Here is a 24,713-nt window from a genome sequence, read left to right as displayed (position 1 = left end):
AAACGATGTCGGATTTTGATGAATTTGGTATGGTTAGACTTGTGAGTGAAAGGGCTTTCTAATTTTGTAAATTTTGTCGGATTTTGAGACGTGGGCCCGGGGGGAGGGGGGTGAGTTTGAGCCAATTTCGGATTTTGGTCTAATTTTGTAGCTTTTCTTGTGAAATTCATTCCAGTAGCATATATTGATGGTATTGTACTGATTGTGAATAGATTTGGAGCATTTGGAGGCCGAGTCCAGAGGCAAGAGCATTACGGGGTAGAGATTTGACCGGTTTGAGGTAAGTAACGATTGTAACTCTAGTCCTGAGGGTATGAAACCTCAAATTTTTTGTATCATTCTACTATTTTGAGGTGACGCGCATGCTAGGTGACGGGCGTGTGGGCATGCAATGTTGGGAATTGTGACTTGGTCCGTCCCATAGCAACTGTAAAGTTGCATATTTTGTGGAAATTTTATGATACTTGTATGTTTTGGAAAGTGTTTCTGTAAATTGGTCGGAATGCCATGTTTGGACCTTGTGCCAGTACTGTTTGGACCCTTAGGGGCCTTTTCTTACTATCCTCTCACTGTTTTTGATCGAAAATTTATACTCAGTCATGGTTATACTTGTTTACTACATAACTCAGTTTTATGACTCTATTTTGATGCATATAAATGTTGTTTTGGGCCGAATGCCCTATTTTTACTGAAATGTCCGAGTGGCTTGAGAGGTTTATAACCGAGTGAGGCCGAGAGCCTGATTTGTAAGAATAAATATGGGATCGTACTGCACGCCACAGCATGTTCGAATAAATATAGGATCGGGCTGCACGCTGCAACATGTTCGGATAATTATGGGATCGGGCTGCACGCCGCAGCATGTTTGATATAGGCCGAGGGCCTGAGTGATTTATGCCATGATTTGGCTTGATATAGCGCTTGGGCTGAATGAGCCCCTCCGGAGTCTGTACACACCCCCAGTGAACGCAAGTACCTACTGAGTGCGAGTACCGAGTGCTGAGTGACTGAGAGGCATGAGTGATTGTGAGGTATGCCCGAGTGGCAACAGTGATTGTGAGGTTTGCCCGAGGGGATGTATATGAGTGATGCTTTTCCCGAGGGGCTGTTTATGATTTCATCATTTTTGCTCACCTTTGCATTTTTTCTCTGTTTGAAAGCTATTGAAAAATATCCTTAAATGATTTTTACTGGAACTGGGTTTAAACGAGATATTTTGATTCAAATCCTGATTTTTTAAAGCATGAGGTATTTTACTGAGATTTTATGATATGAACGTTATATGCTTTATTGCTCGTCACTACTGCTTAGTCTTTTTTTATTGTTGTTACTTACTGATTTGGCCTACTCACGTTACTCCCTGCACCTTATGTGCAGATCCAGGTGTAGCTGGACACAGTAGTGGTTGTTGGTTGTTCTGGTTGCAGATTTTCTCGGAGATAGCAAGGTAGTTGTTTGGCGATCGCAACCCCGACTCTTCTCACTCTTATCTTCCTCTAGTTGTATTTAGCTATTTTTCAGGTTGAGTTAGCCTTGATATTGTTAGACGGATTGTAGTAGATGCTCATGACTAGTGACACCCCGATATCGGGCTTTTCCTTCCGTACTTTTATTTTGATTGGAACTCCTTTACGAAGGTTTTTATGTTAAATATCGGTTTGTTTTGGAAATGAGTTGGCTTGCCTAGTTCTACGATAGGCGCCATCACGACAGGGGTTAGTTTTGGTCGTGATAGCACCTTGCGTCGCATTAGTGTAATTTTTTCGGTTGTAAACTCTCTGAACTTAGCTTGTGTGACAATCTTTTGTACTAATGCGTCAACTATGCCACGCACCTTGCGTCGCATTGGTGTATTTTCATGCCAGACCCAAAAACTCCAACTCTCTGAACTTCTCAAACTTCTGACGAACTTTTGTACTAATGCCACGCCTTATGCGACGCACTAGTACATTTTGCTCCAGCCCATCTTCGTAATCCGAAATCATCTCCTACAAAGCATAAAACACGTAATATATGTAAATCACCATCATTTAAGCTCAAACACGCTCAAAGTGCAATAATTAGAGTACAAAATACGGCTAAAACACGTGTTCCTAGCCGACCATCACTCATCAATCAATATAATGTTATATTCAAATAACATGTACGATAGCACCCCTACTTGAATGTGATGCGCATCCATTGCCAATGCAAATAAAAATGGGTTAAGTGTTGATCTCCGGTGCAACTCCATCACAACTGGGAAATATTCCCGAGTCTTCTCCTCCCACTGTCCTCACCCGAGTCTTAGCTCCATCATACATATCCTTAATCACCCTAATATAAGCTAGATGAACACCTCCAACCTCCAAATATCTCTATAGGATCTCACTTGGGACTTTATCGTATGCTTTTTCTAGGTTAATGAATACATATGCAAGCCTATCTTCCTCTCCGTATACTGCTCCATCAATCTCCTTACAAGGTGAATGGCTTCCGTAGTTGAACGACCCGATATAAATCCAAACTGATTCTCGAAAATAGACACACTCATTATTACTCTCACTTTCACCCTCCTCTCCGAAACTTTCATAATATGCTTTAGCAGCTTGATACCCCTGTAGTTGTAATTTTGAATATCCCCTTCTTCTTGAACAACAAGATCATCGTACTTCACCTTCATTTTTTGAGCATTTTCTTCATCCAAAAAATAACACTACACAACCTAGTGAGTTACTTCAAGCTGACCCTACCCACATTTTTCTAAAATTTCATCGAAATTTCGTCTGGTCTAGTCGCTCTTTCCCTGCTCATCTTACGCATAGCCTCCTCGATCTCCGCAACTTTTATACGCCTATAATGCCCAAAATCTCGACAACTCTCGGAGTACTCTAAATCACCCAGTACAATATTCTTGTCCCCCTCTTTGTTCAAGAGTTTATGGAGGTATGTCTGCCATGAAAATGTTGCACAAACCGATAAGTAAATTTGCAGGTTAGGGAATTTTCTTCAAGAACAATTAATGGGTAGGGCAATAATAAAGGGAAAATGTCAGATTTTTTCTTATATTATCCGAATTTGAGCAATTTTGACATCCATAAAACTTTTGCTCTAATGCTACCCTTTACTTTTATAGCAAAATATTATTATTGCCTTTACCCCGATAGAGTTCTAATTGAGGGTAATTTAACCATAGTTAAAAGCTAAAGGGCAAAATTATACCTTTTTCCTGAATATTGAACATGTGGAGTTCGCCGAGCACTGTCAATTGCAAGGACAAATACGCTACAATTTGTTAATAACATGGTATGAACGGACTAAAACTGTAACGAAGGGTAATATTGAGCAATTCTAAATAGTATATGAAAAATTCGAACCATTTTTCCTATACAAATTGAGATGTATACGATGAAATAATGATACTAATATTGACTAAATGGTAAAGCTAGTCATGCGGTGCTTTTGCAACAATGAGAATAATGAAGATCAAAAGCATATAGATTCAATATTCTAAATCTTTTAAGTTACTAGATTCTAAATTAATATTTTTTTATGTATTTCGTAATTTATTAAGATATATAAACACATGATTCGATCGAACCCTTAGCTTCTACTCTCCCTTCGCCCGACATATAGGCTAAACAATGAACCCTTATCAAACCCGCACGATTTATGATCATTTTCTATTTATTTTCCTATAATTTATTTACAACTTGTTTGGATTGTTGTTACATGTCGTTTCATAACATTGTATTGTATTGTTTGATGAATAGAACGTTTGGATAGATTGTATCGTTTGCCGTCTTTCATGATGTCATGCACCAACAATATGAAGCTAAACTTGCAATATTACTTAAAAAAATATGATACATAGTAGAATTATTACATAAAAAAGTGAGATAAATGATAAAATATAATTATTTAATAATAAGAAAGGGCAAGATGAGAGAAACACGCAAGATAAAAACTCCACCACACCGAATTCGTTGTTTCAACACTAGTATCAGGGGCGGTCCCACGTGTATCAAAGAGGGTTCAAATGAACCCGCCTTCATCGAAAAAGTATACTGCTTATATATATATATATATATATATATATATATATATATATATATATATATATATATATAATTATGGGTTTCGTGCTAGAATATAAGATAATTAAACAATTACTAAACCCACTTGACACAAGAAACTTTTGTGATGTAATGGCCAAGTGGGTTCAAAAGCTTCTGATGGTCCATAGTTTCTACCCTAAGTTGTAGCACTCTCACTCTTATTTTTGACAATTATTGATTATGTCTGTATGTTTGTATTTTTGGAATGATCAATAGTAGCTTTAAGTTTAAGTTGATTGTTTTGATATGAAATTATTTATTTGCTCTAGTACTAAATTTTTCTTGTATAGCTCTCTTTAATTATTTGTATTAATTTAGTTTAGTTAATACTCTTTCTTTTGATTGTTTTTTATTTGTAAATAACATCATTGTTTCTATAAACGAGAAAAATATTTAAATTTGTTATATATACATTTTAAAGTTTAGTATACTTTTTAATATATTAAATAGAATTTGTTAATGCAGAATTTGTTAAAATAAGTAGATAATTTATTCTAAATTTAAATTTGAATAGAATTTGTAATACTTTTATTAAAAAACATTTGCTCAACTGATAAAGCAAAAAAAAAAAATTTAAATATGATGACTTCATTTTGTTGTAGTGAATAAAAAAGAAAAATATAATTGAGCAAATCTCGCTTGTTATAATCGATGTTGTTTCTATTATTGATGTCGTATTTAATGAACCCGCTTGTACAAAATTCTGGGCCCGCCACTGCTTTTTGTTGTTACGTAGCGATAAATTTAACAATACGATACAATAAAACTTATGAAATAATCAAAATAAAGTAGCAATATTATGCAATACAATAGGTAACAACTAGGGATGTACAAAGAAAACCGACAAAATGCACCAAACTAATAATCCGAGTCAAATCGAGAAAACAAACCCGACTATGGTTTGGTGTTAGAAAAAAAAACCCGACCATAATTGGTTTGGTTTGATTTTAACTAAAAAAAGTCAAACCGAAACCAAACCAACCCGACATTACATGTATACAAGTTTTAAAAATATTTTATATAGAAAAATAATTATTGTAATGTAATTTATAAATATAATTTAAACTCTTTAATAATTTCCTCTTTTAATGTATTATTTCAAACTTAGACTTAGAACTTTTGAATGATCAAATATGTTTTATAGCCCATAAACGTTAGTAACTCAAATAAAGCCCAAAGCAAAAAAATTAAATTAATACTAATGCTAACAAAAAATATTCAATTTAATACTAGAAATAACAATAGTATTAGATATTTATTTTTTTAGTTTCGCATTGATTTAGATAGTAAAAATGCATAACTCACTTTTAATATTATTTAGTCATGTAATTAATACTTAGTACTTATTAGTCGTACTTATTTTAACATGACTTAGTACTTTTAGATTATGTTTATTTTTATTATGGCTTATTAATTAACAATATTTATTTTATTCAATTTATTGAGTATTTTAGTATAATTATGACTCATCTCACATTATTTTATATTAGTTTATTGGGTAACATCTTATATAGTTTTATCCTACTATGACTTAAGAATTATTTGTAACGACACGACTTGTCGTTTTAAGAATTAACGCCCCGTTCAACGGCTTAAGATCCCAGACAACTTCATAATATGTATTATGACCTGCGGGTGTGGCCGAGTTTGATTTTCGGAAGATTTAGAATTTAATTGAAAAAGAAATTCTCATTTTTGAAGCTTAAATGAAAAGAGTTGACCAAAGAGTTGACTTTTGAGCAAACAACATCGGAATAGAATTTTGATGATGTCAATAGTTTCGTATGGTGATTTCGGACTTAGGCGCGTGTTCGAATTTGGATTTGGAAGTCCGTAGGACAATTCGACGCATTTTGACGAAAGTTGAAAAATAGACGATTTTCGGAAAAGTTCGATCGAAGGTTGAATTTTTGATAACGAGGTCGGAATTAAATTATGAAAAATTGAATAGTTATATTATGTCACTTATGACATGTGTGCAAAATTTGAGGTCAATCGGACTTGATTCGATAGGTTTCGGCATCGAATGTTGAAGTTGGAAATTTCATAATAGACTAAAGTTTCAAGTGAGTTCGTACAAGACCTAACTTCAAACAAGCATACCTATCTTGATATGCAGATTTATATGGTGTGTTACCTATAAAAAGAAAGGTCTATGTGTCTAGTTTCCAACGCTTCAAACCGTTCGTCATTTGGACATTCCTACAAGAAATTATGACCAAATCACCAAAGGCTAACAGAATGCGATTCTGCGACCATTATGCAATCGCAAAATGGTTATGCGACCGCAAACTGGTCGCAAAATGGTCCAGAACAGCCCAGCTCTGGGCACCGATTTGTGCGATTATTTTGCGACACGCACACCAATTGTGCGGTTTATTGTGCGACCGCATAGCTGAGTTCGGAGGGTTAATTTTTCTATTTTCATAACCCGACCCCATTTTGATAAATAGCCTTTGGGGCTTATTTTGGGGTATTTTTCTGAGGGTTTTAGAGAGAGGTAAGAGCATTTTAGAGAGAGAATGAGGGAACCTAACATTCTAATCATCCAATCTTCAATAATCAAGGAAGCTAATCACAAGATCTTCATCTAAGAGGTAAGATTCAACCCCTAGTCTTCAAATTTCGAGTTTGGGGTAAAAGATTGGTGATTGGGAGTATGATTCTTGGGTGTAAGAGTATTATGTATATATGCTTGTACCAATAAGGTTTGTGGAAAGATTGTTGAGATCAAATAAGTAAAGATTGGGTTGTGGAATGAAGAAAATCTTGTAGAAGAACCTTGTAGCCAAATTTGCACACCTAGTGATTGATAAAATGCTCAAATGAGCTGAAACCATGAAAATCTTCCTAATTATGGTTCACTTTTATTATGTTTTTAAATAGATTGAAGTTGCTAGAATTTCTGGAACCTCATAGTAATGTAAGAAAGGCTCAAGAAAGATTGGAGCCGTCCGGAGGTCAATTCTCGTGAGAAAGCTATTTTGGAATATCGACCTAACTTCAAAAAGGTAAGTATCTTGTTTAACCTCAAGTGGGGGAATTACTCCTTAGGCATTGAGTCTTATGTGCCATTTATAAAATGAGAAAAGCCATGTACGTGAGGTGACGAGTACGTACTCGGGCTTATACGTGCAAAATTTATTGAATTAAAATCTTAAGCATTATTGTGTAGTAAATTGGAAAATTATGGAAAATTATTAAATTATCTGTTTGCCATGCCTAAATCCTTATTTTTGAATTTGTTTTTATATGATAATTTGATGTGATTGTTACTTGAAATATTTGTAAAATTTCGTGAGTATTGTGGGTTTAATATTTCTTGGAAATTAATTCCAATATGAATTTTTCTATGCAAATAATTAATTTAAGCGAGCTTAAGAATAAGTGTTAATATAATTATCTAAATTTGCATTAATGAAGGTTTTGCTTTATGCTGAGTAATTTCTATCTCTATTGATTGTTTTGTGTGTTATATACATTTGTTGAGCCTTAGGCTATTCATTGTGAAATTAATTGATTTTGTTATATCTTTGAAATTTGGTTATGGCCATTGGACAAATTGTGATATGAATTGATTTTATTGTGTTGCCGTGTTAATTTTCCGTGTAAATTGTTGTGTTGTGTGAGTTATTATTTTGGGGAGATAAGGGTGGCATTTCACCATTGTCATTATGTGGGTATAAGGGTGGCATTTTACTGTTGTTGTGTTTGTTGGAATATTGTCTGGGCGGAGCGATAAGGGTGGCTATAGGAGCGATAAGGGTAGCAATGGGAGTGATAAGAGTGGCAATAGGAGCGATAAGGGTGGCAATAGGAGCGATAAGGGTGGCTATTGATATTATCTGGGCGGAGTGATAAAGGTGGCTATAGGAGTGATAATGGTGGCAATAGGAGCGATAAGGGTGGCTATTATCAGGTACGATATGTGATGATGTGGGGTTGTGGTGTTGATGATTCTCATGTGATGTTGTGATTTTCTTGTGTTTATTTTTATACCTTGTGCAATTTGTCTTGTTGTTGGTAAATTGATAACAATTTAATTTATGTTGAAATTGAGAGCCTATGGCTATTGCCAGGCGGATTATAAAATAAAATATGGGCACGAGGTACCGTGAGTAAATAATGAGGATATTTGGCACGTGAATTGTCTGTGTAGTTGTGATATGAAATGTGGGCACGAGGTGCTGTGATGAAATGATGATGATATTTGGCACGTGAATTGTCCGTGCAGTGGTGTTATGAAATGAGGGCACAAGGTGCCGAAAAAATATGATGATTTAATTATGGGCACGAGGTGCCGTGGAAATATGAAAATGGACCGAGACCCGTATTTACGAAATATATGAAAATGGGATGAGACCCGTATTTTTATGATTATGAAATGAGGTATCATATGGTGACTTTTTAATTGAAAGAATTATGTTCAAAATATTTATTTGGAAGGATTTTTATTCAAAAATAATTAAATGAAAGAATTGTATTGAAAGATATTTATTCGAGGAAATTATATTTGAAAAGATTTATTGAAAAAATTATATTTGAAAAATAATTATTTGAGAAAACTACATTTGAAAAAGAGTTATTTGAAAGAATTATATGTGAAGGATATTTATTTGAAAAACTTAAATTAATTGGGCGTACATGTATTTATTAATTGTTAAGTGATATTTATGGTATTCTTGTTGTCTTGTTGTGCATACCACTGGTTGTTTTATCCTATCCTTATTACTATCTGTTTCCTATTATTCTATATATTATATGCACAGGTTAATAGACTAGTGAGTATCTTGACTGTATCTCATCTCTACTCCATTGAGGTTAGTCTTGATACTTACTGGGTTCCGACCGTGGTGTACTCATACTACACTTCTACATATTTTTGTGCAGAGCCAGGTATTACAGATATCGGACTTGAGTAGAGTTAAAACGGGATCATAAGGATTCAAGGTAGAGCTGCTTGGCCGTCGCAGTTCCTTGGAGTCTTTTCATTTTATTATACTGTTAATTTGAAATCAAACAATATTGTATATTCGGCCCTCGTGATCATTCCATATATTCAGTTAGAGTTCGTGACTCAGTACTACCAGTCTTGGGAGGTTGTATATTATAATTATTTTCGCTGTTAGTTTAAAAAAAATGGCTTCAAAAGATAATTGAAATCGGCTTACCTAGTCTTAGAGACTAGGTGCCATCACGACGCCTGTAGTGAAATTTTGGGTCGTGACACTATTAGAGCACAAATTATAAATTTTATGCTATGAAGATTTTGTCGGAAAAAACCCCCGAAAAATTCGAGAAAAAACGTGATTGAAAACCCCGATTTTGGTTGATTTGGTTTGGTTTATAAATTTAAATTAGATGAGGTACGCCCGTGCTGAGCATGGGCCCAACATTGCTAACTTAATGTTCTGTTTGTTACAAAAAAATCTTTTGATAGATAAACACGACATTCTATCGTAAAGAAGCATGGTATTATTGGATAAAGAGTGGATAAAAATAAAAGTAGGAGGGTTTAGAGAATCTATTCTGTGTACATCTTTCATTTTGATTCAGACAGCCACCAAACACAAACAAACTGTATTCAAAGTGTTTGGACAAAAGTTTCTCATTTTTGAAACATCTATTTATCGTTCCAAACTACATAAAAAATACAAGTTGAAATTGTATTTCATACATAATCTTAAGCATTCACCAACATGTTGGAGGTTTGCTTGAGTTCGTGAGTTCAGTCCACTCCAATGGATTAATGTTGAAGGAGCTTTGCTCTTTCAATTCAGCCTCCAAGTTCAAGTTTCAGATGTGCCAATAGTTTCTGATAAGAAAAAAAACCATTACATTACTTATAAACCAAACTTGAAGATACAACATAGGCTCTTGTTTAGCATCCAAGATTTACTCTTTAAAATATTAGATACAGAGAAAATTAGATTAGCCGGTATAATTATTTCTAGTTAGTTCAAGTTACATTATGTTATATAGCTCCTATAACTTAAATGAAGTTAATAATCAAACAACTCCCATAAAACAAAAGATACTCTACAGTGAGACCAGAAAGCTAAGAGGAAATAATGTGAAGGAATTTGTGCCAACTCTGGTGCTAAATATAGTGCAACTTAATAACTATTCTTTGATCAAACTATCCTAAAGCAATTAATACTTCCATCGCTAAGATTAAGGACAAAGAGATCAACAGAAAAATTTCCTACTAATAATGCCACAAATCAAGAATAAGAGATGGTATGATAGATAAATAGTCTTGTCTTCCTCAAAATTGTCAAGTATAATATCTAAATAATAGATGGATTCACCAATTCATGCTTATCAAGATAGATCCAGACACACAAAATAGTGAAAAGTTCATTAATCCAAGAGTTTTCTGTTGAAAATACCAATTTTTTGAAGCTCACACAGTCATGCTTAATTCATCATTGAACAGGTTTAGATAGCACCTTAAGTTATGTATAACTAATTAACCAATCATAAAAATAAGAGAATAAAACATGTTAACATATTAAAACCAGTGTAATTTTTTCTTTAGCTCCCTTCCGAAGGGATATTTTATAAATACACTTTGTATCTTGAAATTTGTTGTTATGTCAGAAAGCTACCAGAATATAGAAAGGGAAATGGCTCCTAAGAAACTGTCACTTATAGTCGAACATATTTTAATTTAGTTATAAAATAGAATCTTTGGCTAGAGTTTGTATATTTTCATAATAAGAAAGAAAATATTTGAAGTTCCTCACAAGTCAAAAAGTTTAACACCATCTTGAGCTCCAATTTTATAGTATCAACACACAATCAAAACATATCACTTACAATTTTAATCACACAACTTGTTTTATGTTACTAAAAGAATGACAATCAAAAGTTTCATTCATTAGTGGAATACACATTGCTAAGAGAGAATCATATTCAAAAAAGGAAATAGCAAAAAAAATCTAACCTTACTTCTCATATCTTGAACATAGTCACTGAAGTCCATGTTTCAAGGATCCATAAGGGTGAAAATCTAAAGATGTGCAGCCCTCATATTATGAAGCATCTGCAACCTGCATTAGAAGTTTAAACTTGATGACTCCATAAATGTGAAAACTATTCGTAACTCCACAACATCGCAAAAAAGAAAGTGTGAAGGGCTTGTCTTTTATATCATAATACCTTTTGATAGTGTTGGATAAAAATAAGTAAAGAATACAAAGATGCCTCTTTATTTAAAATTGTAGCTACGTTTTCGATTTAAACCTATCAATATCTTACGGTTTGCTAAGAAGGATTGGCCTTAAATTTGATTGATTTCATATGAGAAATCATCTATATTTCAACTCTCCGTCTCAAACAAATAACTTAATCGCTTGTATTTTCCGTATGTATAGGATCAAGTGGTTTGATCTGTGCAATTATTATAAATATTAGTTACATCAAAGTAGTAGTCTTTTATTTGACTTTTAAAATTTTCCTATTGCTTTTGTAAGCAAAAAATCATATATGAAAGCAACAAATTGAATATAAAGCAACAAACATTAACTAATTAGAATATCTATAAATCTGTTTCTGTAAGACAGTTTACATTTCCACAAGCTAGGGTAATGAACTCAGCACATAAACCATGTACAATAATAAATTCTGCATCAAGTATATCACAACTCTACTTCTCTTAGATCTTTTGAAGTATAATAAGTTTTTCGTATAGGAGGAAAGAAATGCAAGACTCTTATCAGTTCATAGGCAGCTTGCTCTACTTGATCTTGCCATCTCGCTTTAATTTGTTTTTCTCCTGACAGTTTGCTCCAAGTTCCACAATACACATATGATGATATTGAATTACGTATCCACCACATTATTAATCGAATGAAATTTTAATTTGCAAATTAGGCCAAGGTTGCAAGATTGTTTGAAATTTTTTGTATTAGTTTTAATCTTTTTAAGGTAAACACTGCCCTTGGTTGACATGCCTCTCTTCTCCCCAACCATAGACCCGATCCTCTGCCCCTCCTCCTCTTCTTTTCATTCTCCATAAATTTTATGTGTCCCTAGAGCTGCCCACAACCACAGACTCAAGATCAACTACATAAAAGCCACATAACTGGAGGATACAAATTGAAATTACCTTTTTTAGCATACATAGACGTAAGTAGTAAGTTGAGTGTCATGTAAAAAGGCCTATCTGTCATAAAATTTTCTAACACAAATAAAATACAGATCAGGTAAAGATAAAGTAATTGAACCTTAGCAAAACAAAAACTGTTTTGAGTAACATTCACCTGTAGTAAAAATTTGATAATTTGTAACAAATATATCATTATCTAATGCTTAGAGACGTGAACCGTGAAGCAAAGAGGAGTAAAAAGTTATAAATTTTCAGTCTTTTAGCTAAGAAAATGTAGACATCTCTTTTTATGCTACTATAGAAAGGTATATCTATATACAAAGTAACCGCGACATTTAACTGAAACTGTTTGCATTTTGAAACTGATATTTACCAATATGACCAACATGAGAATACAATTGAGCAATGAATTTACCATGTATAGTGTACTACTTTCTGATATCATTATATCAAGAATCAATATATAATAGTATTCATACAAGAAGCCAAAATCCAATATTGTTGCTTATGGTTAAACTCTAGTGAATCAAATTGTTTAACCAACAGTGCAAAATTATATCTTGGAACGATGAGCATATATGAGCTTAGAATATTCTAGATGAAGAATATAAGCAACTTTGAGAGAGACAAAAATGCCAAATAGCAAACGAATGTGATGGCTGTTCAATTCTGTCTTAGGTATGAAATGTCAAAAATATCCTCGGTCGACCACTTTGGCTTTTTTATCCAAGACAGAAAAATTACGAATTTGATTTGTTAATTAAAAATCTGAACCAACCAATAATAACAACTAACAAACAAACAAGCTAAGTACCAAACTAAAGTAACAAAATATTTTTTTTTAAATTTTACTTCATCCGTTTTAATTTATATAATTTTTTTTTTTAATTCATGCTAAAAATAATAACTACTTTTTTTATTTAAAAATAATTTAGCTTTATGCCATGAGACGATGTGCCTCTTTTTACGCTTGTAACTCAACTCCGTGCCTATTTCATCTTACCGATTAGAAAAAGTTACTACTGTTTCAATATTTTGCTAAATTTTCATATGGCTCAATTTAGCCTTTAGATGAACTGAACTAGGTTTACTCCATGGAAATGGAGAGGAAAGTCATGGCGAGAGGAGACAGACTCAGCGATTTGCCCGACGCAATTCTACTCCATATCCTCTCTATGTTGTTGTGGGACAGTAAAGCAGTTGTGAGAACCAGCGTATTATCTCAGCGATGGCGGTTTCTTTGGAAGTCCGTGCCAGTATCTCTCGATTTTGAGTCCCCCAATAGCTACAGCGAAAAGGATTTCATAGCTTCCACCAATAGAGAGCTTTATTATTGGAGGTCTTGCCAGAAAATCAGAAGATTCAGGGGATCACTCTTTAGGTACGACAATAGTTATGTTAAAGATGTTGATTTATGGGTACATTTTGCAACTAAAGTTGCTAATGTTGAAGAACTTACACTTCTATTTGATTCGGACAATCACCCAAAATATGAGCTTCCTAATTTTGCATATAAGAATACGTTGTTGAGGAGTTTGATTTTAATCAACTGTGAACTGAAACCTTCTGGTAGTGTTAACTGGAATAGTCTAGTATTTCTTTCAATCGCGTCCCTGAACTTGACGGATAATATGTTGGAGAAGATATTATCCGGTTGCCCTAACTTGGAGCACTTGGAACTGGATTGTGTTTTGGGCATTAGTCGTTTGGAAATCAGCTCTGTGAAGCTGACATTTTTGAGTCTAAAAGATTACCAAAATAAGAATCCTGACTTGTCTCCCCTCGAAATATTAGCCCCCCATATTAAATATTTTGAACTTTTGGGGTTCTGCAATGAGATACGCTTGAGAAATGTGGCTTCACTTGTCAGTGCAATATTATCTTCAAATTTTGACTATATAGTAGATGAAGAACGCAACTCGGAGGCGGAGGATGGCTATTTGAAGGAGTTTCTTCATATTGTTGCCTATGTCGAGGATCTTGAATTGGGTCCCTGGGGCATCGAGGTTCATTCATACTCTTCACTATCTGAAATTCAGATTTTCTTTTTTTGTTTTGCGATTTTTTATTGAATTCATCTGCGTAGTAACATTAATGCCACTCCTTAGTATAATCTGATAACTAAGTTGGTAATTGAAGAATTACATTATCATGGCCAATTTGGTTGGACAGTGGCAGGTGACTGAAACTAGGCCTCTTAGCAATACTTTGGAAGATGAACTGTGAAAATAAAGAGTTTGTAATGGATAGTAGGGGTGTTCATGGTTTGGTTTGGTACAATTTTTGCTTAAAAGGATGCTATACCAATTAAGTCGATTTTCTAAATGTTTAAACCAAATCAAACCGAACATAGTACAAATATATCGGTTTTGGTTTTGTCGGTTTGACGGCTTCTTCTAGTTTATATATAATGTTTTTGAACACTAAAGTCAGAAAGAGTTTTGGGTGCCAAAACATTAAAATTTTCGGTGCCCGAGTGGAAGGAAATAGAAGAATTAGATTAATGACTCTAGTGAAATAAAAAATAGATAAAGAAGGGAACGGAAGAGAGGGAAAGGACTATAAACAAGTTGGAACAAATAAAAACATAAAACACCATGTTATAAATAGAAGAATCAAACTACTTTACTAGCAACAATTAAGACGCAATACCTATAGTTCTGCAAAAGTATAAAAAGAACGAGAAACTCAATTATAGAGTTCTCCTTGGGTTCACTACTTAAAGTCCGAGAACGCAGTCCCGATTGTCTTGTTAGTTTTGCGTACCAACGGATGTTGGGTTTTCTTTCTAATCGAATCAAGAAACTAGAGATGATAATCAATACTTGTATGTTGCTGTTACTTCCTTTGTCTTGTATTTCCTTACTAATTTCTTCCTCTTTTCACCCCGAATTATAAGAGTACAAGTGTTAAACCTCTTTAAACGTTCAGCGATAGAAAATTTCAAAGCTTGAAAAGCAGTATTGGTGCAAACAAAGAAATTCCCCGAGACTGTGAGCACTTGAACCATTTGGTGATCAAGCACAAGTGTATGTATGAAGTTAGTATAAACTATGTATGTACACACACACATACATAGTTTATACTAACTTTATACATACACTTGTGCTTGATATATATATATATATTGTTTTTGTTTTTATTTGTTTAAAACTAAACCAAACCAAATATTGTCGGGCTCTTATAATTTCGATTTTCTTTGAAAACCCCTAATTGACAGAATAACCCATAAATCTGGATTGATTTACTTTCATCATGCTCTTTAACTCATGTGAATGGGTTCTTCAAAGTGTTTAAAAGGTTCATCTTTGGATTTCCAAACCAACCTTGAACACTTTGATGTGGCAAAAACTAGTCGTATTGTCCAAGTTCTAGTCGTATTGTCCAAGTTATTCTTTTGAAATATTCAGCAATCAGCATGTCATTTATTAACAGTGTTGCATTTCCTTGTTTTGACATATTTGGTTTGTAAGTGCCTTTCCATACTGGAGTTGAAAGGCTGGCAATCTCCACCATCAAGCCGGAAATATTTAAAACTTGACACAGCCTTAGAACAATTGGACTTCCTTGGAATTTGCAGCTTTCTACAGAGTTCGCCGGATCTTGAGACATTGGTCATTGACTGGTATAATAAAAAACGAAGAGTAAGTTTCCTGTAGACCTTTATTTTTGTTACTTCATGTTATTAATATCAAACAACTATTAGTGTAAGAAGAAGACAATATATATCAGCATATTTCTGATCTAGTACTTTAGGAAAAAAATCATAGAACTTATTGTACCCCTTCACGTAAGACTTTTAGAGGAACCTTGTAGTTCTCTCAGATTGTTTTCTTCAAGAAAATAGTTCAACTTGAATTGCTTTGACAGAAATTTGATGTTGTCGCTCTCAAAATTGTTTGAATCATTGAATGAGTAAGCCAGTTCTACATTTTACTTTTTTGGTAGTTGTAGGACATAGATGTTTAACAAGAGATAGTACTCACCTTTATGTGAGGAGATAGAAGGATCGACTCTTTTTTTAAATTAAAAAAAATGATCAGCTACAATGAATCGGACAAGAGTGGGTTGCTCTAGTGGTGAGCACCCTCCACTTCCAACCAAGAGGTTGTGAGTTCGAGTCACCCCAAGAGCAAGGTGGGGAGTTATTGGAGGGAGGGAGCCGAGGGTCTATCGGAAACAGCCTCTCTACCTCAGGGTAGGGGTAAGGTCTGCGTACACACTACCCTCCCCAGACCCCACTAGTGGGATTATACTGGGTTGTTGTTGTTGTTGATCAGCTACAATGAATCTTTTTAACATTATTTTTCCTGTAAGTAACAAGCGCTTGACATGTTCCGTGAATCTAAAACTTTGTCACCTTTTTTTATCCACAATCAACTCCTCGACTTTTTACTTCCATATAAGGAAAATAGCTTGGTAATATAGCGGATTCTTTCCTGTAGGACCTGCTGTCAAGGTACACAAATGAGGATGAACACATTAAGAGGTTCAAGACACATAATTATAATTGCTCTTTGCTACATTTGAAGACCATCAAGATCATTGACTATGATGGAACACTAAGTGGGAATAAGTCTGTACTTCCATTGGTAAAATATTTGCTCAAAAATGCAACAATGCTAGAAAAGTTCGTCATTACGGCCAAATTCGAAGGGAGTGATATGTCTCAGGATTATGTCAAAATGGCACAAGAGTTCCAAAGCTTTCCAAGAGCCTCTCTGCATGCTGAGTTGTCTTTTCTTATGGATAATTCTTGATCTCTATTATCTGTATTGATTGCAACATACTTAACGCCTGTTACTTTATGTTTGAAACTGGTTTGCAGCTGATAGACAAGGCTAGGATTGTACTTGTTAGTATCCAAGGACTTGTTAGTAGCTCTTCATGTCTAAGTAACAATGTGTTTATTCTCTGATCATCATGTAAGAAAGCTTGCTCTAAATGATTCGTGATTTCTATTCATATTGCTATATCCTGATCATATTCTTATACTATGAAAATTTAAGGTTGAAAATCATTTTGCCATAATAGTACTTCAAGATTCATTATGTGTCCAAGGACTTGCTTCTTTGGGCTATGTTATTTTTAATTAGTGGAAAAGAAAGTTTGTAATATTTTAACTCTCCCTTTTCACACAACTAGAATAGTTGTTCTCTCCCATTTTATTTCTTTTCTAAATAAAAAATTGGAGGGAGATGGCGAGGAGGTTGCTTCCTCCAAGAAGGTGCTAGCCTGGATTGTTCATAGCATTAGAGTTGCTCAATAGTCATCCAATATATTATACGACTTCATAGAGTAGAACACGTTGATATGGATTCTGGTGCAATTCCCACGGCATTTGTAGCAGAACCTCTTCCAGAATCAAGAAGATCTGTAGGCCTTGACGTTGCACCTGTTGTAGAGTCAATCCCATTGCATATATCACTTGTTACTGCTGTGATCAGTCCATCAAGTCAAAATCCAAGAATTTCAGGTAGTTCAGAATCCCAAGTGTCTGTACTGCAGAAACCTGCTTCTTCTTCAGTTCTTCCTCCGTATCGCCGGGATCTGAGCACAAACTCTAAGATGCTGCAACGCGTTCTACCAATGAGGGAGAAGAGCCCCTATGGTCACTCTCCGATACTATTAATAGATCTGAAAGAAAACTGGTAGACATTGAGAATAATATTTTTCCAGAGTATGGTTGGTTCCCAAGGAAAGGAAGGAGAAAAAGAAATCAAGATTCTGTTTAGGTGTGGTGAAGTAATGAGAATGCTTGTGCGTGATGCAAAATATTGCAACAATTGTGTGCTCAGAGCAATTGGTTCATTGCCTGAGGGGCGCAAATGTGTAAGTTTCATAGGTGCGCCAATTGATGAGTCAAAGAGGTTCACACTTGGCAAACATTGCTTAGTCCCTTGGCGGCCAAGCAAATATTGAATCGGAGAAAGAAAGTGCTGCTTATCAGCTCCGACCAGACAGCTGGTTGTTAATGGATTTCCTTTTAAGCCTGATGAGATGGCTGAACTCTTTGGGCGCCCTTTACCCTCAGAAGTTGAAGCCTGGGAGTTATTGGTATGATAAGGAATCTGGACTTTGTGGAAAGATAACTTTGTTTATTGAAGTTCGACTAATTATTCATTGTAACCCCTAACCGGAAGTAAGAAAGTTAATGCAGCTTTGGCTTCGTAATTTAACCGGAGGGAGAAAACCCCGACAGAATTGTGAGTTCAAACCTGAATTTTACTGGGAAACTTAGTCCTCAAGCAAGCAATGGAACCACACAGGTCTATACTAATGGATGAGGAATAACTAAACTGGAGCTCAACGTGCTGAAGGTATGTCGTTTGTACTACAAGTAAGTTTCCATTCATATTTTTGGGCAATATCTTGTCCTAGAACCATTATTGTCCACTATTTAAATGTCAAGCTAATGGTTGCCTTCTTTTTACTAGCCATGATTTATGTCTTTGCACTTGAAGTTTTCCTGTTTGTAGGTGGTGAAAGATATCTCTTATTTTTTGTCTTGTCGCTTATTGTCATGCTGTTTCTTTTATGAAATTCTTTCACCAAATGTTGACTGCAACATTGATTTATTCTGACCCTATTGGCTATTATCGCTACTGTCAATTGTTTCTGGTTTATCCTTCAAAATTGTTGGGTAGTTCTACCTTTTGTCATGGATTTCCCTTTGGATGTATTTTTGCTATAAACTATATACCGATAGAGCAGTTGTTTTTTATTCTTGATGTTTGTAAAGAGTTAAATTTCAGTTTTGTGTGGTAATATGAAGTGCAGAGAGGAATTTTCAAGAGACTTATTTCATTGTTAATTTTCAGTTATTTACTTGTTTCACCTTTGACCAATTTCAAAGACGTGACATTTCCTAGTCTTATCACATGGAGTTTAAATGCTGCATGCCACTTACTAAAAACATTACTGCTAGTCTACTAAGGTCAGAGATATCCTCGTTGGTACATTAATAAGGATCTTCATTATTTGTAATTATGCTGACTATATGGTTTCCATTTTCATTTATGATCCACAATGTTGTGGTTAAAGGAACAATGGATGCAATTTAATACTAACGGAGTTCAACTTTATAGGTGGTCTGAAATCTATTCCTTGGTTTTAAGTGATATTTAAGTATCTTTTTAGTTTTAGCTATTGAGAATTCTCTAGATGTACTCTAGTTTGATGCATATTTCTGATGGGCAGCGTAAACTTTTTATTTTGCATTCTTGCCAATTCATGATGTTTAAAATTTATCTGCAAAATCTTGAGAAGTCGTTAACTTCGATCATTCCAGTTTTTGACTGGTGTAGTTAGTCTAAATGACACAATTTAACAGGCATATGTTCTCCAAGGAATTAGAAGTAAAGATGGGCTCAGAAATAGATGCAAAAGACGAGGTACTCTTTTTTATTTGTATAGGTTTATGTGCTTAAATTATGCTAGTTATGGTGGGCCATGCCTGCTACTGTGAAGAACATTTATGGATTTGGACAGTGAAAAACCTTACGAAGGAAGTAAAGCAGTGAACACAGTTCCAGTATGTGTGTAATACTGATGGAAAGAAGGTGTTTTGAAGGAAAAGCAGAAGCTACTCCCGGGCTGGAAATTAAGTTTGATGTAAACTGAAAGATGTTAATGAAGAAGCTATTGCTGTTATATTAATAAAATCTTTCTTGGAATGGGAAGAACTACTCATCCAACGAGTTGGCATACCTCTTAGCAATCCCTTAAAACCGAGCTTGCCAAGCGCAATGTTTAAAAAAGCGATCGCTTCGTCGCTTTAAGCGAGAAGCGAAGCGAAGCGACAACTCGTCGCTTTTATGAAGCTGAGGCGACTCGACCATCAAAAGCGATCGCTTCAACACCTGAAGCGAGAAGCGACGCAGAAGCGAGAAGCGAAAAAGCGACCGCTTCAGTCAAAAGGGGTCAATTTTTTTTTTAAAATAAAAGATTGGGTCTTTTCTATATTATACAAAACATAGACCCCAAAGTGAAGACATTTCTTCTCTTCTTCTATTCCATCGAGCATCGTTTCTGCTGCTAGGGTTCTAGAAGTCCGTCCAGCCTCCAGGTAATTTCTTCTTCTTTTTTTCTTCTTTCTTCTTCTCCTTTTTTCTTCTCCTTTTTTTCTCTCTTCTTTCTTACTCTTCCCGTCGACTGCTGCTAAGTGCTAGGGCAGGCAGCGATCCTTTTTTTTCCCTTTTATTCTTCTTATTTAGCCTTTATTTATTAATTTTTGTGTGTATTTCAGTTTATAAACTTAATTATTATATTTTGAAATGTTGCTGCTTTGCTGATTTTAGTATTTTAAACATAATTATAAAAAAAATCCAATTTTTTTCCTTTTTATTTGAAATGTTACTGATTTCAGTTGTTAAATTTAATTTAATTAAGGTGTTGCTGATTTCAGTTATATATATATGTTATATTTTCAGTTTATTTCATTATGTTTGTCTCTTTGCAAGGTTTACTTTATGTTCTTTAAGAATTGCGCTTCAATTCAATGAAGCGTGCGCTTCGTTTCGCGCTTCGCTTTTGAAGCGAGGCGAGCCCCTGTCGCTTTTTTGCGTTTCTCGCTCTCAAAAACACTGGTTTAGATAAAAATAGTTAAGCAATATAGTTGATGCTCGATGCAGAATCTATTTAAAGAAATATGATAATAGAGTGATCGCAGGTGGAAAAGTTTCTTGATTTATGCTTTTATAATTTGTTAGGGGAAAAAGTCACTTGAATGATTCCTCTATTCCTAGATCCTTCAATTAACATTGATATTCCAGTGTCTCATCTTTGTAGGGAGACATGAGCATTTTGTACTAATTGTTCAAACAGGGTAAAAACATGCTAAAAATCGAACGTATGTTACCTTACTACCTATGTACTCGTGTGAATATCTGTGTCTAGGTGACAGAGACTAATCTCATAATAATAGGTTATGACCGATAGTTGTAATTATGTTGATGGAGCCAGCCTCTTGAAAATCATACGTGCTATGAGTTCTCATTTTCTTCACATTTTATCACTGAGAAACAAGCTTTTATGTGCTTCCTGACAGGTACCAGCTAATTGGACTAAATGACAATGGAATGAACTAAGGATGCAAGTGGATGGAGACATTTGAAGATGTTCGCATTGTATTATTTTGTGTAGCCCTGAATGACTATGATCAGATGTGGCTCGCCCCGGAGGACACTGGTTGAGGTAGACTACTTCGGGTAGATGATGCATATATATCAAAGAACTCTTTGTGATAATGGTCAGACAAAAGAAATCCCATTTGTTTTAATCTTGAACAAATATGATCTGTTCGAGAGGGTCGCTCATGTACCATTGGACTCTTTCCAGTGGTCTAACGATTTTAGTCCAGTGTGGACTCACCATAGTAACCAGTCACTAGCAAATCAAGCATATAAGGGAGGTTGTGAAGTAGGACGAGCAAAAGGAAGAGACCTATTATAGTGGAGCAGAGGATTCATTTTACAGTGCAAAGTAAAAAGGGAAGTTCAATCAAAGCTTTTTCACCATTTCCTTGTCTTGTTGTTTTCCTGACTATGATATGGTGAATTTCTGCAAGGGTGTTCAAACTTGAAAGAAACTGAAAAAATCCCGATAAAGGGTGTTCAATACATGTTATATACCTCTAAAATCTAATATTTTAGTTATATATACCGGTGTAATTTTTCGACGAAGGGTGGCCAATTAACCACCATTCGGATAATGTAGCGTCGCCCCTGTGATGGTGTTTCAAGTGATCTTCTAGAGTAGAATGTTCCATCCTATGTATATAAATAGTCAAAAGAATTTTGGATGGCACTGGGAGATTGTAAGGGATACATACTTCTATAATCCTTTTGTATGATCTGTCTGTTGACTGTTGTAACTTTTAGTAAAATGAGCAGGATTGACTCTTTTGCTGTAATTTTCCCTTAAGCCTCAGAAATGTACATATTCTGAAGATCAGTCAAATAAAAAGAATTACAACATTAGCCAACTTGAAAATGAGGAAACGAAAAATCCAACTCAGTTATCCACTTGGACAACAACAAATAACCAATAATATTATAGGACGCTCTGTACAAACATGTACGTGATTATGCACATGAATTAGTGAGATGCCTATTAATATATCTTGAATAAAGAAACATTATTAGATAATTACACTATCGTGAAAAGAGTAGGATGAACCATGAAATCTATAGTTCTACTTTGCATAAAAATCTCCAATAGGGGCTAACAACAACAACAACCCAGTATAATTCCACTAGTGGGATTTGGGGAGGGTAGTGTGTACGCAGATCTTACCCCTACCCTGGGGTAGAGAGGCTATTTCCAAATGACCCTCGGCATCGCTTACCATCAGAGCAACCCATCTTGGAGGGTAGTGTGTACGTAGGGGCTAAAAACTCTAAAAAAGCATATAACCTAATACAACTGAAAATATATTCTCGACTAATTAATATATTGTCCTGAACCAAGGAGGCATTCTGGCGGACGCATGCGTATAGGAAGGCTGCACTGGGTGACAGAATCTCACTAGTCAAGTCATTAAACTTAGTCATTTTGATCAACATGGCTGCAACCCTACACAAAAGCATGTTTGTCAAAGTAAATTTAAAATATTTTAAGCGAATCATAAATAATTAAATTAAAATTAAAAAAGAGAGAAATTCTTATATATTAAATATTACTATAACTTCTTATTTAGTACGAATTGAATAGATATTCAAAATGCAAGAACAGTAGCATTTGTATATCTTATTAACTAATTTGTGTTCTTTTCTTGTTCAAGGATTTTGAGAGATACATATTTCGAAAAATATATGTTCCCTTTTTAATTAAAGGTGTGAATTTCTTAAATTTCATAAAATTAAAATTTATACAAACTTTCAACAACAACAACAACAACAAACCCAGTATATTCTCACAAGTGGAGTCTAGGGAGGATGGGATGTGCGCAACCTGACCCTATCCTAGAAGACAGAGAGGATGTTACCGACAGAGGAGCAGCAACGACAAGTAGTAACAACTCAAGATGCTAAGAAAATCGAGGCAAAGAAAGCAATAAATATTCCATAATTATTTTAGAATTACAAATTCTACATCACATATATAAAATATATACTCTAAAAATATGGTAAATTGTCTATTAAAAGAGAATGGCAATCTGAAACGTATATGTAGTTAGTCCTTAAAAATCCTCCAATTTATTAATTATTGATTACCAGTATAAACATATTAGGTTACCACTATAACACTACCTCATAACCAATGCTCCATATTCCTTAAAAATTGGTGCTCCATAGCACTAGCTGATATGAAAATTATCGATTTTCCATTGTCTCTTTCTGATTCTCCATCTCGGTATATTTAAAATAGCATATTGTACTCTAAGAAACAACGGTGAATATACCAACTCTTATTCCATACAGTAGAGTATGGCAAGATAATCGTAGATTTGTTAAATTTGATGCCGGCGTGACAAGGCGGGATATATATATATATATATATATATATATATATATATATATATATATATATATAATATTTTTCAAAGGACATTTTTGGTAGAAAGAAAAGTCATCATCATATGGGGGTGGAGGGGTTATTAGGGATAGATCGAATCATAGAGAATATCACGAGAGAGATTTTAAGATATGAAAAGTAATACAATCTTTTACATAAAAAAAAATAAGATTTTAAAATAAATTGTACTAAAAGTAATTTATAAAAGTATTTGTAGGGAATTTAAATAAGTCCTTAAAAGATTGTATTTTATGTAAATTTCTTATATTTATTATATAATTATAATTTGTCTTTAAGTACGCACACCTAAGTATTAGGGATAGATCGAATCATAGAGAATATCATGAGAGAGATTTTAAGATATGAAAAGTAATACAATCTTTTACATAAAAAAAAATAAGATTTTAAAATAAATTGTACTAAAAGTAATTTATAAAAGTAGTTGTAGGGAATTTAAATAAGTCCTTAAAAGATTGTATTTTATGTAAATTTCTTATATTTATTATATAATTATAATTTGTCTTTAAGTACGCACACCTAAGTATTTGAGGTAATTAGGGCCCCCAAAAAAAGAACGGGCCTCATTTTTTCGGCCAGACTAAAATTATTAAGCCTAATAACAAATTTTAAGCCCAATTTCTGACCACTGACCCAAACTCGAAAATAGTGTGGGCTAGTCAATTTTCGGACCGATAATTAAAAAATAGCCCGCGTTTGTAAAATCATTAAAAAATAGTCACTACTTTGTTGCAACACGAAAAGTTACAGCATAATATAATAGAGATTGGAGCACCAATGTGTATGAAATTATAATATATGATGCTGGAAGTCCGCTATATTATAATATTTTCCGTATTTTAAACAATATCTTCGTTATTTAACTTTATACTACTAAATTTCAATTAATTTTGAAAGGGTAACTATTTTTCAATTAATTTAAATTTCATCCGAAATTGCCCTCCGCAACTTTAAATATACATACAAAA

At 34.2% G+C, this 24,713-nt stretch overlaps 1 protein-coding gene across 1 annotated transcript; it reads left to right on the top strand.

Annotated features, from left to right (window-relative positions):
- Positions 1-13,200: 13,200 nt before the first annotated feature.
- On the top strand, positions 13,201-17,183 carry LOC107819393 (F-box protein At5g03100). Its single transcript, XM_016645496.2, has 3 exons — positions 13,201-14,216; positions 15,684-15,854; positions 16,656-17,183. Exons 1-3 carry the CDS (start codon positions 13,305-13,307, stop codon positions 16,968-16,970), a joined length of 1,398 nt encoding a protein of 465 aa, XP_016500982.1. The 5' UTR covers positions 13,201-13,304; the 3' UTR covers positions 16,971-17,183.
- Positions 17,184-24,713: the final 7,530 nt, after the last annotated feature.

This window comes from Nicotiana tabacum, chromosome 15 (assembly GCF_000715075.1).
Source record: "Nicotiana tabacum cultivar K326 chromosome 15, ASM71507v2, whole genome shotgun sequence".
NCBI classification, from domain to species: Eukaryota; Viridiplantae; Streptophyta; class Magnoliopsida; order Solanales; family Solanaceae; genus Nicotiana; species Nicotiana tabacum.
Note: the sequence above shows the minus strand (reverse complement) of the source record. Positions and strands in the feature narration are given on the sequence as shown.

Excerpts from the sequence above, each read along its gene's own strand:
- LOC107819393 (XM_016645496.2), top strand. The coding sequence starts at position 13,305 with ATGGAAATGGAGAGGAAAGTCATGGCGAGAGGAGACAGACTCAGCGAT. Across the intron at positions 14,217-15,683 it reads TGGGTCCCTGGGGCATCGAG|TGCCTTTCCATACTGGAGTT; the intron begins GTTCATTCATAC and ends TTGGTTTGTAAG. Across the intron at positions 15,855-16,655 it reads GGTATAATAAAAAACGAAGA|GACCTGCTGTCAAGGTACAC; the intron begins GTAAGTTTCCTG and ends TCTTTCCTGTAG.